The 15978-nt window shown below is 43.1% G+C and overlaps 1 protein-coding gene across 2 annotated transcripts in view; it reads left to right on the top strand.

Moving 5' to 3' along the window:
* TENM1 (teneurin transmembrane protein 1) overlaps positions 1–15978 on the top strand; it is a 347960-nt gene that overhangs the window by 292247 nt on the left and 39735 nt on the right. For both annotated transcript variants that reach the window (XM_072877199.1, XM_072877198.1), the window contains one exon: positions 7460–7614. In XM_072877199.1, the coding sequence (XP_072733300.1) occupies positions 7460–7614 (155 nt within the window). The remainder of the gene's footprint in view (positions 1–7459; positions 7615–15978) is intronic.

The raw sequence follows: 15978 nt of genomic DNA, 5'->3' as shown, positions 1-15978 counted from the left end.
AAGTCTGGGAATCTTGTAGAACATTTAAAGTAACCTTTTTAGACAGTAAGTTTTCCTACATTTCATCCAACCTTCATCTGAATGCCTACGTTACTCACTTTTCTGCTAACCACTGTCAGCAGGAAGTGTGACCCCAGTCATCGTGTCTCAGCCTGGAAGCAGGACATTTTCATTCACAGTCAGTAGTTAAAAATGCTGTTTGCTCCAACTTGGCTGTTACCCATCTAAAGAGAACAACACTCAAGTGCAAGTACTGAAGTCGTGTTCTAGCTGACAAAGAACTGCTGAATATTCTGCCGCTAGTACTGAGACAGTAATGAAGTAAAGATGACAAAGATCACAAAGCAACAGACTGCAAATCACTTGAATCATATTTTGAGTGGTGTATTATGGTAACCTATAAATAACTAATTGCATAAAATTGCTTTAGTAGTTTCTAGATGGCAGCTTTAATTAAAAGCACCGGAGACATTTAGAAGTTTAGAAATGGATGGCATGTAATTTGCCCTTTTACCAACCGTAAAATGGTAATTAACCAATTTGATTCACTTCTTCCTATTAAAAGTTTTATGAGAATCACAAGGTCCTTCTAAATACAGTTTTTCTTCAGCAGAAGGTGGCATTCTCTTTTTATCAATCCTCACCAGTCGTTTTAGATGTTCTTTTACAAATTCTTCAGAAGTTTAATTAGAAGTTTTCAATGTAAAATGCTCATTTGCAAAGTTTTTAGCTGGGCAAAACGTGTAAAGTAGAATATCCAGAAGTGGGCAACATATAGCTCTAGGTGCTGTTTATTGATGTGTTCGAAAAGGATTTGTTCCCCAAAAGACTCTCTTAGAATGCAAGTGCGGGCTATGATGTGGAGAAAAAAAATAAAAGAAACTATCTTAATGGGGAATTTACTGTATTACTTTTAATCCATATTTTTAGCACTATAAGCTTAGCTCCATTAACGTTGAAATGCCATAATTTCTAGACTGAAAGATCATATGTATAATAATCATGTGTATTTTGAATTTATACCTATGAGAACTACACACAAGAGTGATCCGTTTGCTTTCAAAGTGTTACTTGCATTTGTAATCGTGTACATACGTGCACTAAGGCAGATCTGTCAAGGGAAATAACCCTTTAACCAAAATCGCTCCTGCGAGCATATAACAGGAGAGGGGATAGTCAGCCTTCTGTGTTTATCATGGTTGTGGTCGGCCCATCTACTAAGTACTGTTTTGTGCAGAAAGCGTTTATAAAGGCAAAACTTTTTCTGCAGAGTCTTTCTAATGATGATACTTAGTAGCCATGTGTGATTGCACTAGCAGCAGTTCATTTTTAATGTTAGTCAACAGAATTTAAATGGTACTGATTAAAAGACCTCTAAGTGTTATAAATACTGTTCCAAGATGTCTGCGCATAAATCGACTGGAGGTAGATGTTCATAAGAGCTACTCTTTTACATTCAGGTACAAAATCTAGTCCTATGTAAGGCAGCCCCAATGACTAAACGTGACTAAAAACAGTCCTTCAGTACAAGCACGTTACTCAGAAAAACAGATTGTGCTCAGCCGTGAGTCAAAGAACAAGACTAAATCATTGCACAAGTTTATTTTGTCCTTACTCAGACATCGGTGTTTAATGAGGAATCTCATATCCAAGCAAGGTAAGGCTCTCACTTGTGCAACAGGTCACATTTGTGCCCAAAGACAGCATCCGTTGGGCATACAGTTTAGTGTGCCCAACGGATGCTGTATTCTGTACTTTTAGTTCCTTAAAAAACCAGAATCAGACCGAGAGCCTAATAGAAGCTACATCGCATTCTCTGTGCAAAGAAAAGACACCCAAAAATGACCCTTTTTCCTCACTCACGGAGCGAGCAGTGTTCCTACTGGCACTCAGTGCAATTCATTACACTCAGCATGTGCGTGTTTCCTCTCCGAGTGCCTCAGTGATTAAAGCACAATTGAAGTGCTGTGTGTGATTTGATTCTGCATTACACTGTACGTCAGAAAAGGATTAAAAATAAGCTCTTGGAGTACAGATTATGTGAAGCATCATGCAAGATGTGACAGGAGCATTAATGAATCCAACTCTAATAATGAATAAATTGGGACAGTTTAGCCACAAATCTGTATTTTGTTTTCCAATGGATGCCTTATATATGCCTTAAGTCAACAAGACTTAAATGCGTAAGTAATTCTTTCAAATGGATAAAGTCACGTTGGTTTAGTATACGGTAGTAAGCACTGGAAGCAGTAGTTCGTTGATTAGGAAGTACCAGGAATTTATTATCTTTAGTACAAACACTGAAGACATGGCCTTGTTTATGCCATCGCGCTGGCATATGTACTTCCCTTGCAGACAGATTGCCTTTCTGCAATGCCTGGAGAGCAAAATGTACACTATTAACATTAAAGGATCTTTCGTTTTCTTATATAGTCAGTGTTTGAAATCCATTCAGCAACACAACTGAGTAGCTTTATTTCATTGCAGCGTAATTTTTGGTTTTTATATAATGGATGGTTTGCAGCCAACACAGCCATCTGCTCACAGGGAAATTGCGCAAAACAGAAGATGCACTTGCCCTAGTGACAGATCCTGGCCTTGTGTTATCCGTGGCATAGATCCCAGCCAGGGCTGCGCTACCCAGGTGAGAAGCGTAGCTCCTCCCTTACCATGCAGAACCACCCCTCTGCAAAGGCAGACTAAGACACAGCACGCGTGCTGTAGTTCCCACCCACGTCAGGTTTCTCCTTTGAGCCCATGAACCACACTGGAAAGCAATTCAAATCCCATCTAATATTGCTCCGCAATGCAATATCAGTAAGGTTAAAAACACCCCCAACAATCGTAGCTGCATGGACACCACAACAGTCACATACGGTAGTCCTTGCTCCTCACACCTTCCCTGCTGCAGCAGTCCAGCACGGCTTTTTCTTCTCCAAAGGAGTCTTGAGGAACTCCAAGACTGAAAAGAAAGTAGGAGGAGGACTGGGACTGAAGACACTTTTGTCTCCAACCTTGACACATCCCTGAAGAAACAACCCTAGAACAAGTTCCTAGCAGCTTTTCCATGTATTAATAAGCCCTTAGCGTGCTTCAGCTTTACAGCGTAAAGCTGGTCAGAGCGGGACAGAGCGCAGGCAGGAGGGCAGGAACCCCTGAGCATCCCAGTGAGAACAGCAAGAGGTGCGTCAGAGCCTGGCTCCACCTGTTCTGTGCCCCAAACTGTGGTAGCAGAGTCAACACAGCCCTTCTCATTTTCTGAAGAGAAAATTTATCCATGTACACGCTAACCTGCAGATCATGACAAGAGTACATGGCTGTACTCTTCATTGGGTAAAAAACTGGCTGGATGGCCGGGCCCAAAGAGTGGTGGTGAATGGAGTGAAATCCAGTTGGCAGCCAGTCACAAGTGGTGTTCCCCAGGGCTCAGTATTGGGGCCAGTTCTCTTTAATATCTTTATCAATGATCTGGATGAGGGGATTGAGTGCACCCTCAGTAAGTTTGCAGATGACACCAAGTTGTGTGGGAGTGTTGATCTGCTGGAGGGTAGGAAGGCTCTGCAGAGGGACCTGGACAGGCTGGATCGATGGGCCAAGGCCAATTGTATGAGGTTCAACAAGGCTCAGGGCTGGGTCCTGCACTTGGGTCACAACAACCCCGTGCAATGCTACCGGCTTGGGGAAGAGTGGCTGGAAAGCTGCCTGGCAGAGAAGGACCTGGGGGTGTTGGTCAACAGCTGGCTGAATATGAGCCAGCAGTGTGCCCAGGTGGCCAAGAAGGCCAACAGCATCCTGGCTTGTATCAGAAATAGTGTGGCCAGCAGGACTAGGGCAGTGATCGTGCCCCTGTACTCAGCACTGGTGAGGCCGCACCTCGAATGCTGTGTTCAGTTTTGGGCCCCTCACTACAAGAGAGACATTGAGGGGCTGGAGCGTGTCCAGAGAAGGGCAACGAAGCTGGTGAAGGGTCTGGAGCACAAGGCTGATGAGGAGCAGCTGAGGGAACTGGGGTTGTTCAGCCTGGAGAAAAGGAGGCTGAGGGGAGACCTTATTGCTCTCTACAACTGCCTGAAAGGAGGTTGTGGTGAGCTGGGTGTCAGTCTCTTCTCCCAGGTAACAAGTGATCGGACAAGAGGAAATGGCCTCAAGTTGCACCAGGGGAGGTTTCGACTGGATATTAGAAAAAAATTCTTTACTGAAAGGGTTATCAAGCATTGGAACAGGCTGTCCAGAGAGGTGGTGGAGTCACCATCCCTGGAGGAGTTCAAGAAACACATAGACATGGCACTTTGGGACACAGTTTAATAGGAATGGAGGTGTTGGGTTGATGGTTGGACTAGATGATCTTAGAGGTCTTTTCCAACCTTAATGATTCTATGACTCGGGCCTTTGGGAACTATTGTCGTGAAAGCCTCTGCAGACTTCTAGCTGCACCACAGAAGGTGCAGTCCTTTCAGTGTGGTTTGCTCTGTTGGCTTCTGCCATGTGCGTTCCCTCAGAACAACATTTGGAAAAACCTCATCAGATTTATATATTAATTGTTTATATGGTCATTAATAACGGGGCTGGATTTCTTTTTGCTTCATTTAAGGTTTTAGGGTGGATGTTTTAGCAGCTCAGGTGTATCAAAAGAGATTTTGCGGTTTGCTTCGCACACCTAGCCTTTGCTTCTGAAGAGGCAGCCAGCCCTCAGCTCCAGCCCTGCGGGCACCCCTAATTCTGGCCTTTTGTGTGCACAGGTCTTTTCAGTGCCAAGTCTTTAGCACGCATGAGGGACAGACAGAGGGACAGACATCCTCTTCCCAAAAACTGGAACACACAGGTCACCCCCCCCCGACACCAAAGCAAACCCTTTTGCTTCTCAGATGCAATCAGCTCACCTTCAAACCTTCAGTCTTTCCGATTTATAATTGGACTTCTCAGAAGCAGACAACAGCCTTAGGCTTGCCAGTCGTTCTGTAGTTTCCGAGAGCACCATTAGTCTCTAATTAAAGAGTAAAGATCCTCCGAGGGAGCCAGTATCAAGGAGGCACGATCTGTGAGCTCACAGGCCAGCAGAGAGCCAAGCCCTAAGAGGTCTGCTCTTCCTTATATCTGGGTTATAAAACCTCCCAGATTTCCCCCCAGCTGACCCATCCAGCCCCCCAGGTGATTTCAGTCCCCCAGGTGGCATCTGTCCTGGGGAAGTGGACATTTCAGTGATCAGCCATTTCGCATAGCGAAGCGACGTAGCCTAACTCTGTACCCTGCAGCACTTCAGCAGTCCGTGGGTGTTTTTTGTCCTGGATGGAGAAGGTGGCAGGATGGTGAACAGCCCTCTTCTAATGGCAGTTCACAGCCAGATGAATACACTGAATTGACAATTTAAAGAATTAATTTCAACTACCAGCACGGTGCTGGTAGATAGCCTGAAAGCCGGATGTAGTAGGAGCGCTAGATGGTAATGTTAACTGCTGTGGCCTCTGGATTTTTTTTGTGATGATACCCTCAGACGTTTGCAAGGTGCCTAAACGTCACCTGCGGTGAAGAGGCACCTCTGGATGGGAACTGGACAGTGGGGGACATGGTGGCAAGGTGTACCCGGAAGGCCTGTCCCCCCGTGAGGCCTTTGCAGCCTCACCCAGGTTGAGGTCTTGGGCAGAGTAAGGGATGGAAACCCACCGGCGGCGGAGGTCAGCCTGCTCCGGCAGAGGGGGGAGTCGAGCCCTCGCTAACCTCCTGGCCACGACAGAAAAACTGGTGTGGACACTATTCCTGCTTTCCATTAGAAGAGAAGTGGTCACGGGCAGTTTGTCCTGGGACCCTGCCACTGGGTGTTAGCACTGTAAGAGAAAGCGTGTTACGCTCAAACGTGTATGTAACTCCAACTCAATTCCCAGGCATTTCCAGCTGCCAGGTACAGATTTACTTAGGGGCCTGCGGAGAGTGTGCCCCGTTCTCCCAGCCCCGTGGGAGATGCGCGTTCCCCATCAGGGCTGCCTGGTCCTGCCCCTGCCCCTGCCCCCAGACTGCTTACTCTCCCTTGCCCCTGGCTACAGCTGCTCCTACAGAGTTAAAGAAGTATAAGAAAATGGGACTGGGAGGTGAGGGAATTCAGTTTGGGGTTTTTCTTCTTTTTTAATGGCGTGTGGAATTGCTTAGTGAGATCCTAAACTGGCATGCAGACAAGTGTTTTGTAAACTCAGAGTACATACAGCCTTCGGTTGTGCTAAATCCAGGGGACAAAAATCAAGAACCATATAAGCCACTGTCCAAACCATCTGTTCAAGTCCTCTGCCTTTCATTTCTGTGTAGCAGAACATAAATTCATTATTAAAATAGCTTGGCTGTGCACAGCAGCTGCTATAATTGCAAAGTTATGCAACTTTAAATGGGAAATTATGAAGTAGTTTAAAGCAAGAAATTGAGCGGTTTTGGTAGAAAGGATTTCACAAACCTAACATGAATAGAAGTGCTTTTCCAGCTATATTTTCAGCATTTCAGGGAAAAAAGATCTTACTTACAGTTCATGCAATACAGAAAAGTCTAACAAATTGAATGCAGGAAGAACCGGGGAGAAAGTGTTAGACTGGGAGAGACCAGGGTTGAGTTGTGACATGGCTGTACCACACACTGCTGGTGGGAGACAGCAAGCCCTCCGGTCCTCAGTTTCCCCACTGAAATACAGAAGACCATGACCTTTCCTTTGCACAGCCCTCGCATGTGTTTCTGGGTCCCTCTCTCCTGCGCAGTGCAGTGCAGCGGTGCTAGAGCTATTGCAGATCCAGAAGTGGGAGACCTGCACTAGCTCCTGCTGAAGCCCACTGTTGTCATGAGGCTGGTTCCAGTACGTGACCATCGTCTTGGGCAACACTGCACTGCGATACATTCTGCAGCACAGATACTCCTTCTGCCTGCTAAGCAGAGCCTGCTTTGCACTATTCATATGTATAGCCCATATCACGACTAAAGTCTCTCTCGCTTTCTGTGGGTGCTGCTTCCTTGCTCAGACGCTCTGATAACTCAGACAGTACAGTGAGAAAAAAAATTTGCCTCTGCATGAGAATTAAGAAAGTGAAAATGAAGAAAAATCAACTATAAGATAAGATTTTAGAAAAGCTAGTCTTGTCCCACTCTGTGAAAGACATGAAGCAAAGTTATTGAGGGCCTAATTCTATGTATATAGAATTCTATGTATATAGAATTACAGTACAAGCAAAGCCTCTGCTGTTTTGTTCTGTTTCTTCCTCGTATCTTCCCTCTTTCTCTGTAGACGAAGACAGTCTGATATATGGGTATGATCTTTCCATATACAATTTGTAAAAGCCTCAAATAATCAATGGGTAGAAAAAGAAAGTCATACTTTTTTTAATCGGCAGATTTTCAGAGTCTAAGAGGAGAGGAAACATTTTAGGCTCATACTTTTTAATCTAGATAACGTCAGTACTAACACTCTTTTTTACCCTTTCCCTTCATCCAGGTATCACTGTAGATAAGCACGGATTTATTTACTTCGTTGACGGTACCATGATTCGGAAAATTGATGAGAACGGTGTGATCACAACAATAATAGGTTCGAACGGCCTCACATCAACCCAGCCATTGAGCTGTGACTCTGGAATGGACATCACTCAGGTAGGCACCTGGTTTTCCTGTGTTGTCATTTTTCTACACATTGTGGAGACAGATAACTTAGTTTCTTGTACAAGGATTATATATCAGAATATGCTGGATGAATCAGATGATTCTGGACTGCACAGTATGGAGTGGATCTTCCATTCACATGATTATTTTAAGGCGTACCATATAAATGCAAAACTATATACTTGATTTTTTTTCCACGATATGGCATATGAATGTGTAGAGGGGCTTATATAAAAAATACATAATGCTTTAGAAAGCTGCTTGCTACTCTCAGATATATCTTCTAAGGAGTTTATCAGAAGTTTAGAGTGCTTTCCTTTAGTCCAGCATTCAGAGTGATTTGCTTGAACTACTAAATGGATAAAATAGATATTCTGTTTACATCTAAGTATGTTCTAAATCATGGAGGAGCATTACAGTAAGTAATTACACAACGGCGGTATTGTAGTGAAGCTGCTGCATTTCAATACATTTCTCAAAGTGCTTTTCAGTTCTTATTTCAAGAGCAGTGTAAAAGAAATTGGACTAAAAGACACTTATCGCATCTCTAGTTTATGCTAAAAAAGATATATAGATAAACATGAAGAAACATAAATGGTACTTTTGACTAGTCAGTGAGCCACGCTTACAGATAGCACAAGGAAGGGACTGGCCTTTGCCGATAAATACTTGAATTAATCAGCTTCAAAACGGGGGAAAAGCTGTTCTTGAAAAAATCTCGAGGCATTCAAGTAACACAGTGAAGTTTCATTATGGATTGTGTACGCTAATAACCAAGATCCAGTTAATTTTGTATTTCATTTTCTCCCCGCCCTTTTCTCAGTCCTTCACAATTGGAAAATCACAGTTAAAATACACTGCGTAACAATGGTAAGGGCTTGTTCCTCGTCTCTAAGTAGACTTTGAGTAATAGCAGGTGACTATGATCTTGTACTCACATACATGAAGAATGTTGGGTCAATGTTTTGGGTAGCTCTTAGCAAATTTTACAGGGACAAACGATGGAATCGAATGCTGCTGTCAGAGAAGCACTCGGGGATTTTATTACTAGAGTCAAAACAGAAAAATGTGTCCTTGTTCCATTTCACCTGGCGCTGCACCCTAAGTATTTGCAAATGTGGGGAGGGGAACCTCAGCTTCCCTGTTCCCAGTTCTGGGATAGACAGGCCTTTGTATTCTCGCTGGTCCAGTAGGCAGACAATTATTCCGTGTAAAGCAGGACAGGGTCAGCTGGCTTAGTTGTGCTAAACCCAAGCTTAAACTAGCCTAGTAACTGTCTTAAGATCATATGGCTCCTGGGCACCTTGGCTTCTGCTCTGGCACCTCTTTGTGCGGGGCAGCCAGTCCTGCGGATGAGCAGGAGCCCACTGCAGCAAGCCGCGCTCCCCAGCTGGAGGCCCCGACTCGCCGCCCCAGTGCTGCGTACCGGCTGGCAGGAGCCGCGCTTCATGGCGCTCAGGGCTGCCTGCAGCACATTTGCTGGCTTCTTGGATACATATAACAGCTGCCTGGGGCATCAATAACCAGATTAGAGATCTCGGAGGTGCAGGGAATGGTGCCAGGTGCAACGTCTGCTCCCTGCCTTCTCCTTGTGATCCGCATCTCGGGCGGTACAAATAATTGCTTTACTGGCCATATAATGTGCGGCTGTGGGTTTACATGCAATTTTTTGCTCATTTTGCTCAGGAACAAAATGTCTCACTAAATCTGAAACGGTGAGTTTTGACGGTTTTCAATTCTTTTTAAAAAATGCAAATACCCTTTAGCAAATAAGTTGCAGCAGGGCGTTTGGCAAATGCAGAAATAAAATGATTTTATTTTTTAAATTAAAATGAAATTAAAAATTTTAAGGCTGAAATCAAATATGCCAAATTTGTAAGTAGATTTAAATAGCTGTAAAGTCCTATTTTTTGGTAGGTTGGCTAGTTGCCAGAAACAGGTTTAGTTTACCTTACTCTACAACATAGTTCCAATGCCATGGAGAAAGGGCTTCTGCAAAATCATAGATAAGAAAAAGCATGTTAAAGCATGTCATAGAGCAAATTCTTCTTCATATTGCTCTCAGGACATCAGCATTCAGCTCGGGTAGGGCCTTCTTTTCATAGAAGCAGAAATAAACTTTTGTTTTTCCATGAACAATCCAGGTGCTTCCATGCTGCAGCACCCACAGGAAACTATTGCCGCACGTTTCTCAAAATTTTGCAAATGTTTCAGCATTCTGGGAAATCAAGATATGTTCTTACCACATAGATTGAGATAATCTTCAGATAAATTGCGAATGCATGCCAGTAAATATTCTAAACCACATAATAAATGATGGCATATTCAAGTGTCCCTAAAAAGTGGCCAGTCTCATTTTCTAAGTTGAAATATAGCAATACTTACTGTATAATTTTCTGTCACTGATAGGTGAAGTCACATTGTTGACAATCTGCAGTACAGATGTACATAGAGCTTTTGGAAGCATTTCTTGTTTGGAGGATTTGTTTTGTGGGGGTTTAAGGGAATCTACCTATTGAAATTCTTCACAAAATCCATACTTTTTCACATACGGTTTTTCATGTGAAAAGGTTTTTCACATACGCAGTAAAACACAGACACGAAAAAAATGCCGAGAATGCATGTTCTGAAAAGTAACTGTATCAAATTTGCTTGATAGTCTTCTTCCAAAATTGTTGCTGATAACCAGAAAACTCTATGAAATAATCACATCCCCTTGAAGTCAAGCATGTTAATCTGAAATTATATCAATGAAAATAAGGGAATGATATTTTCTCTTAGTCAGAACCAATTGTATATCCTTGCAAGACTGCTGAGTTTATTCCAGAATGGCATAAACATAAATGAAAAATGAATTTGGCCCCTCGCCACTTAAATTGTTTTTTGGCTAAATTACAAATGGCATTTACATCAAGAGAATGTGGGTTGCTCACAAATTGTGTGTTTAGAGGGACTTATGAGATAGGTTAATAAAATCAATTCTCAAAGCTAAATTTGTTCTGACAATAAAATCAACGGCTTGCTCAAAATCAATATTTCTTGATTTACTGAAGTACAAAAATGTACTCTTGAAGTAAACACATAGAAAAACTGCCCATTGCGAAAACTACCATAAATGACAAGCTTTCACTTTAAGGCATTCACTTTAATAAATGAGTTGATTATGAAAGGGTTTAATCATTTATTCCAATATCAGTTTTGATGGAAACACTTCTTATTAATCATTCCGTGTTTGTTATTCACCACCTTCTCATTCTTAAGCATAGTATTCTGCATTCATAATAGGGGGAGGGCAGGACAGCTGGGGTTGGAAAGATTATATGTTGTGGCAAACAAACCACCAAGCTCTGACTAATTACTTCGATCTCATACTTCACTGTGAGGACGTTAGTCTGAATTTAGAAGGAAAAGGACATTCGGTTGAGGTGTTTATATGGTGTGCTAGCGTTCTCAGTACTATTTCAGCATGTACAAAACTTGGATGACTTTTCTTCTCAGCACAGATGATTTTAGCGTTCTTCAATTAGTTAATAAGGAGCAAATCTAAAGAGAATGGCTTTTCAGAGCTAGGTTTATGAATATGTATGTGTATATACTCAACACTCACCATTGGTGCCAGGATTTTAGCAGACACCTACATTAAAATCAGTTATTCCAGTATCCTTCATTCTGATAGAGCTGCTCATATCTTTTGAAAATGCTGCCTCTGAAACCCTGAATACTAGAACATGAACAAGAGCTCAATTTTGAAGGCAGAACATTTTTCAAGAATATCAAAAGGTGGTGTTGGTCTTCATTTGTTCTGTGATTTTTAATCTCACCTCACTAATCTACAGCACCCAGAATGTGAATGCCAGGCTTTTCAGATGAGTGCCCCCGCTGCTTGGTCCTTGGCTTCTTCTAGGTCTGGCTCTCATTCTTCATTTCTTCTTTGGAAGCTGTTTTGTTGTAGGTTAATTAAATGAATAATAAACCCATGTTGAACCTTACACTTTTGCATCTCAGCTGGAGGCCCCATGGATTGGGCTAGCTGATCTCCCAGCTGTACGGTCTGCTGAATATCTCCTGTCAAATTGAAGCCCAGCTGAAGAGAACAGAATTATCTGCTACATCTCCCGCCTTCCCCATACCCTTTGGATAGGAAGACTTGTAGGCACTCTGGATCAGGGACATAAGCTTTGGTCTAAAATAGTCCGACTGACTTCTCGAGTTGCTGCACCGTCGATTGCTCTCCGAACTTGCACCAGCCATGGGCTGGCTGGGGGGGCCACCCCGCAGCAGGACCTGTGGCAGGGCCTCTTGGCCACAAGCCACAACAGGAGTGCTGAGGGAGAAGAGTGGGATGGAGAGTGAAAGAAGGAAAAGAGAGGGATCATCATTCTGTTTCACGGCCTGATGAAGTTGAGCCTGATCCTGGTCTAGATCAGAGGCATCTCCAGGTTTCTCTTTTTCTCAAATGTGCACGCTCTCGTCGTGTTTGCTGCATCCCTAGCATATAACAGAAATTTTTTAGCCTGGTTATCGGTAGCAAGTGAGAGCACGTTGTATGGGTATGTCTGTCTGTCTGTCAGTATTCTTTTCCTCGCAGTAAATCAAAATCTTGGGCCAATTTCAAACAAATTTGTAGAGGAACGCCAGTCTTCACTACAATTAAATTCCTACACATTCCATAAAAAATATTAATCCAGTTGGAGGAGAGAGACCTAAAGTGCCCTTTCAAAAGGAAATATTGCAGCATGAGCTTTCTTTTATTAAACTCCAGAGATTCTACTCAGGATCTAATAAATGCTCCATTCACAGGAAAAGCTTCATTTGGTGCTTGGATCTTATTAAAATCCCAAGTCAGTCAGCCATGAGACGGAAGTCCTTAGGAAACCAGACTTCATTAGATCCAGTGTTCATAGAAGTTATATTGACGTTGTGGGAGGTTTTGTGTGAAAGTAAAAACACTTCAGCTCAGCTTGAGCGATAAGCTTCGCTTCTCTTCTGCCTCCATTGCTGTGGTGAAAGCTGAGGAGAGAATTGTCAGATATTTCTACCATCCTGCAATTTCCTCCTGTATCTTTCCTCCCATGAGAAATATGTGGGCTGAATTTCCACCACTCTGAACCTCAAGTCATTTATATCCGTGCAAGTGGTAGCAGTTAGTATTTGGGAACTGTTTAAACCAATCTCAAGCACAGTCCCTGCGAATATAGAGACCAAACGTTTGCAAGGCAACAGAAAATGAATCCCCAGAGCTTTCTCTTAGCCTGTAACCATGGCCTTGTTCTCGTGCTGATGTCAGTCCCACTAGGCATGAGTCTGTGCCAAAGCAATAGCTCTGGCCTGACTGATGGTGTTAATAACTGTCACTGCTGTATTCCAAAATGAAAGGTCTGGTTTGAAGACTTTTTCTTGACATTTGCACTTCATCAGCCTTTGTTCAGCAGTTCTCCACATGAGGGAACCATCTATATTGTGTTGCTTCACATAAACTTCAGTGACACTGCAAAATGTTTTGCTCCCTTATAAAAATGTGACAGTGTTACTTACGTAGGCAATTTGCTTGCATAGGTCAAATTAAAAGGCAGATTTCTAGAACACGGTTTAAAGGCAACCCACACATGGCAAGAATGCCATGTCCTGGACAGCCCACTTTGAACGGTGGAGGAGAGGGGAGAGAGCAGTAAGTAATGCTGTTGATGACCTACTTGAAATAATGAACTGAGAGACAGAATGCCGGAGAACAGGAGTAAAGATGAGCAGAATCGCTTGAAAATGTAGTCTCTATCTCAAAAATGCAAACGCTGACATTGCTTCCACAGTCCCAAGTGCTGCAGGCGCTCCCCACCAGCGTCTGCACAGGCACAATATGCTTCAGTGGCGTTGTGAAGCCTTTTGAGCAGAACAAAAAGCTCCCAGGACACGGTGACCTCACTTGAAAGCGGCGATGAGGGTCTGCTCATCGGAGCAAGCACAGCCCGAACAGAACTTTCACTGGGTACGGTTGGAGGCAGGAAAGAAAAATGTGAAAGACAAAAAAATGATCTGATGAAGGGGTGAGAAACAGGGGGAGCGAGCCGCCAGCATAAAAACCAAATTGATCCTAGGCTGAAGTACTTTTAAGCCAGGTTGAGAGTAGGATATCGCAAAGCAACTGCAGGATTACATGGAGCCAATTAATTAATTAGTATTGCAGGTCGGAGGAAGACACACTATCCCTTTAGGTGTTTCTCTACATACCCGACAGTATATACTGCATTCTTGTAAAAGCAGAAAGCACAAAACGCTTTCTCCTTGGCTTTTTTTAACACTAGATGCATAATATTCTAATTGTGGTAGAGAGCTGCATGCCATCAAAAAGCAACAACTTTGTTTTCTCTGGAGCAAAGTATTGCAAAGCTACCCCTGCTCTTGATTTACTTTTAGTCCTCTACCTGTGTGAGGCTTTTGATACACTGTTCTAGTTATATCTACTTAATGTTTCATAAATATTCCAAATCTCTGAACTGCATTTTTGAGTGCTTTGCAGAAACATGTTTGATGTGTATTCGTGAAATTGCTGAACAAAAAGCACACAAAGCAGAAATGACAATTTATAGGCCCTTTAATTTTTATTTGTGGTCATCCCTTACAGAAGACTTTCAGAGCTTTTTTCTTTTTAGAAAAGATCTTTATTTTTATTTTGTCTAATTTTTGCTGCATGAAGGAGCCCAGAAAAGCTGTTCTTTTTTTCCAGTATAAAGTTGTCTTATTCTCTGGTTCTTTTTACTCTGCTGCTTAATTTCATGTTCTTTCTTCTCTGGCTTTGCTGGAGTACCAGAGAAGCTAACTAGAGTGGAAGTCGTTGCCCCAGCAAAATCAGCAACTGGTTTGCCACTGACTTCAGTGGAACCAGGGCTTCTCACTGGGTGCTTTTCCAAGCTTAACTGAAAGGGTAGCAAGTGGCAAGTGTGTAGCAAGGAGCAACTGTACCCTGAGAGAATGTATGTGTTTCTGAAAAATAGACCAAAGCAGGGAACGGACAGAGCCTTCACTGAGGCATTTTCAAACCTTTTCAAAAATGACACCCCCCCCAGTTAATTAATTGTTAGTCTTTGGAAACCATCAGCCTATACAAAATAATTCCAGCCATAATAGCGTATGCAGGAACAAGCAGTCACTAGTATCCATACTTTGAAGCAAAACCAAGCTGAAAGCCTTTTTAAAAAAGGATCTTCATGTAGAAGATAAAATAATCTTTTCCCAGTGGTAGAGGAGAGGTTAAGTAGCCTCTCTTTAACAGGAACTGAGAGAAAAGAGGCTCATAGGATTAGGACCTCAAGTGGAAAAAAGTCTGTGAGAGCTCATGAATCAAACTTGTAGGTGTATAATGGGATTTTTAGAATATCAAACAGAAAGCAGGGTGGTTTCATCACAGCTAATTTATATTCTAATCAAATTATTCTATCACTGAATTTGAAATATTAGTCATCGAGGCAAGATAGTGTGCAATGAAGTCACACTGCAATTTCTTCCTTAAAGCCCAAGTGCTCTTTTTGTATTGGTCACCTGCAAAACAGCAATTTATTTCAATTATCTGCCATAAATAATGCATTACTACTGCGTAAAGGACTATGTACATTTTAATCAACTCTTCCAGCAATTGCATCCTTTTCTTCGATTGTTGAGGCAAGGAGTGTTAGACACTTGATGGTGGGGCGAAGGAGACCTGACGGACCTCTGCTCATGACTTTTCTCTTACTTTTTGCCATACAGAGCCAGATTTAAACTGGTTTTTTAATCATTTGTTTCTAATGAGAAACTGCATGGAAAAAACGTCTGTGAGAATTGGATGGCTGGCAAGAAGGTCGCAGCTCAGCCCTGAGCCTCGGTGCTCTCGGGTGTACCTTCGCAACTAACAGAAACCTCCACGCTCACCAGATGCTGCCTGGGTGTGCACAGAGCCCCCGTACGCCCCCACCCAGCAATCCCGACACGGCCAGCTGCCCTGCCGCCCCGGGGCTTCCTCCAGCTCGCCCGCTGTCCGCGCCTGGCCGAGGCACGCTGCCCAGCTCCCCAAACACCTGGTCCTCTTCCAGCCCTGCGGGGAAGGGCTTCCCGGCTGAGAAGCCTGGCTCGTTTTGAGGCTCTCCTGTCAGTCTTTCCCAAGCAAGCAACTTGTCTGGTTGCTTCTCTTTTTATTCTTTATGCACAAGGAGCCTTTGATTATCTCTCTCATTTAAATACGGTTTCAGTACGACGGAGTCCGGCTGATGAGTTATTTGCGGCAGAGGCCTTGTATCTGCTGTGCTGAATTACGCTGCTGAAAATGTTTAGCGCAGCTTTGCCAGACTGGTGGGAGTCTGCAATGGGTTGCGATATATCAGTGAC

Source organism: Ciconia boyciana, chromosome 12, assembly GCF_034638445.1.
Source record: "Ciconia boyciana chromosome 12, ASM3463844v1, whole genome shotgun sequence".
NCBI lineage: Eukaryota > Metazoa > Chordata > Aves > Ciconiiformes > Ciconiidae > Ciconia > Ciconia boyciana.
Note: the sequence above shows the minus strand (reverse complement) of the source record. Positions and strands in the feature narration are given on the sequence as shown.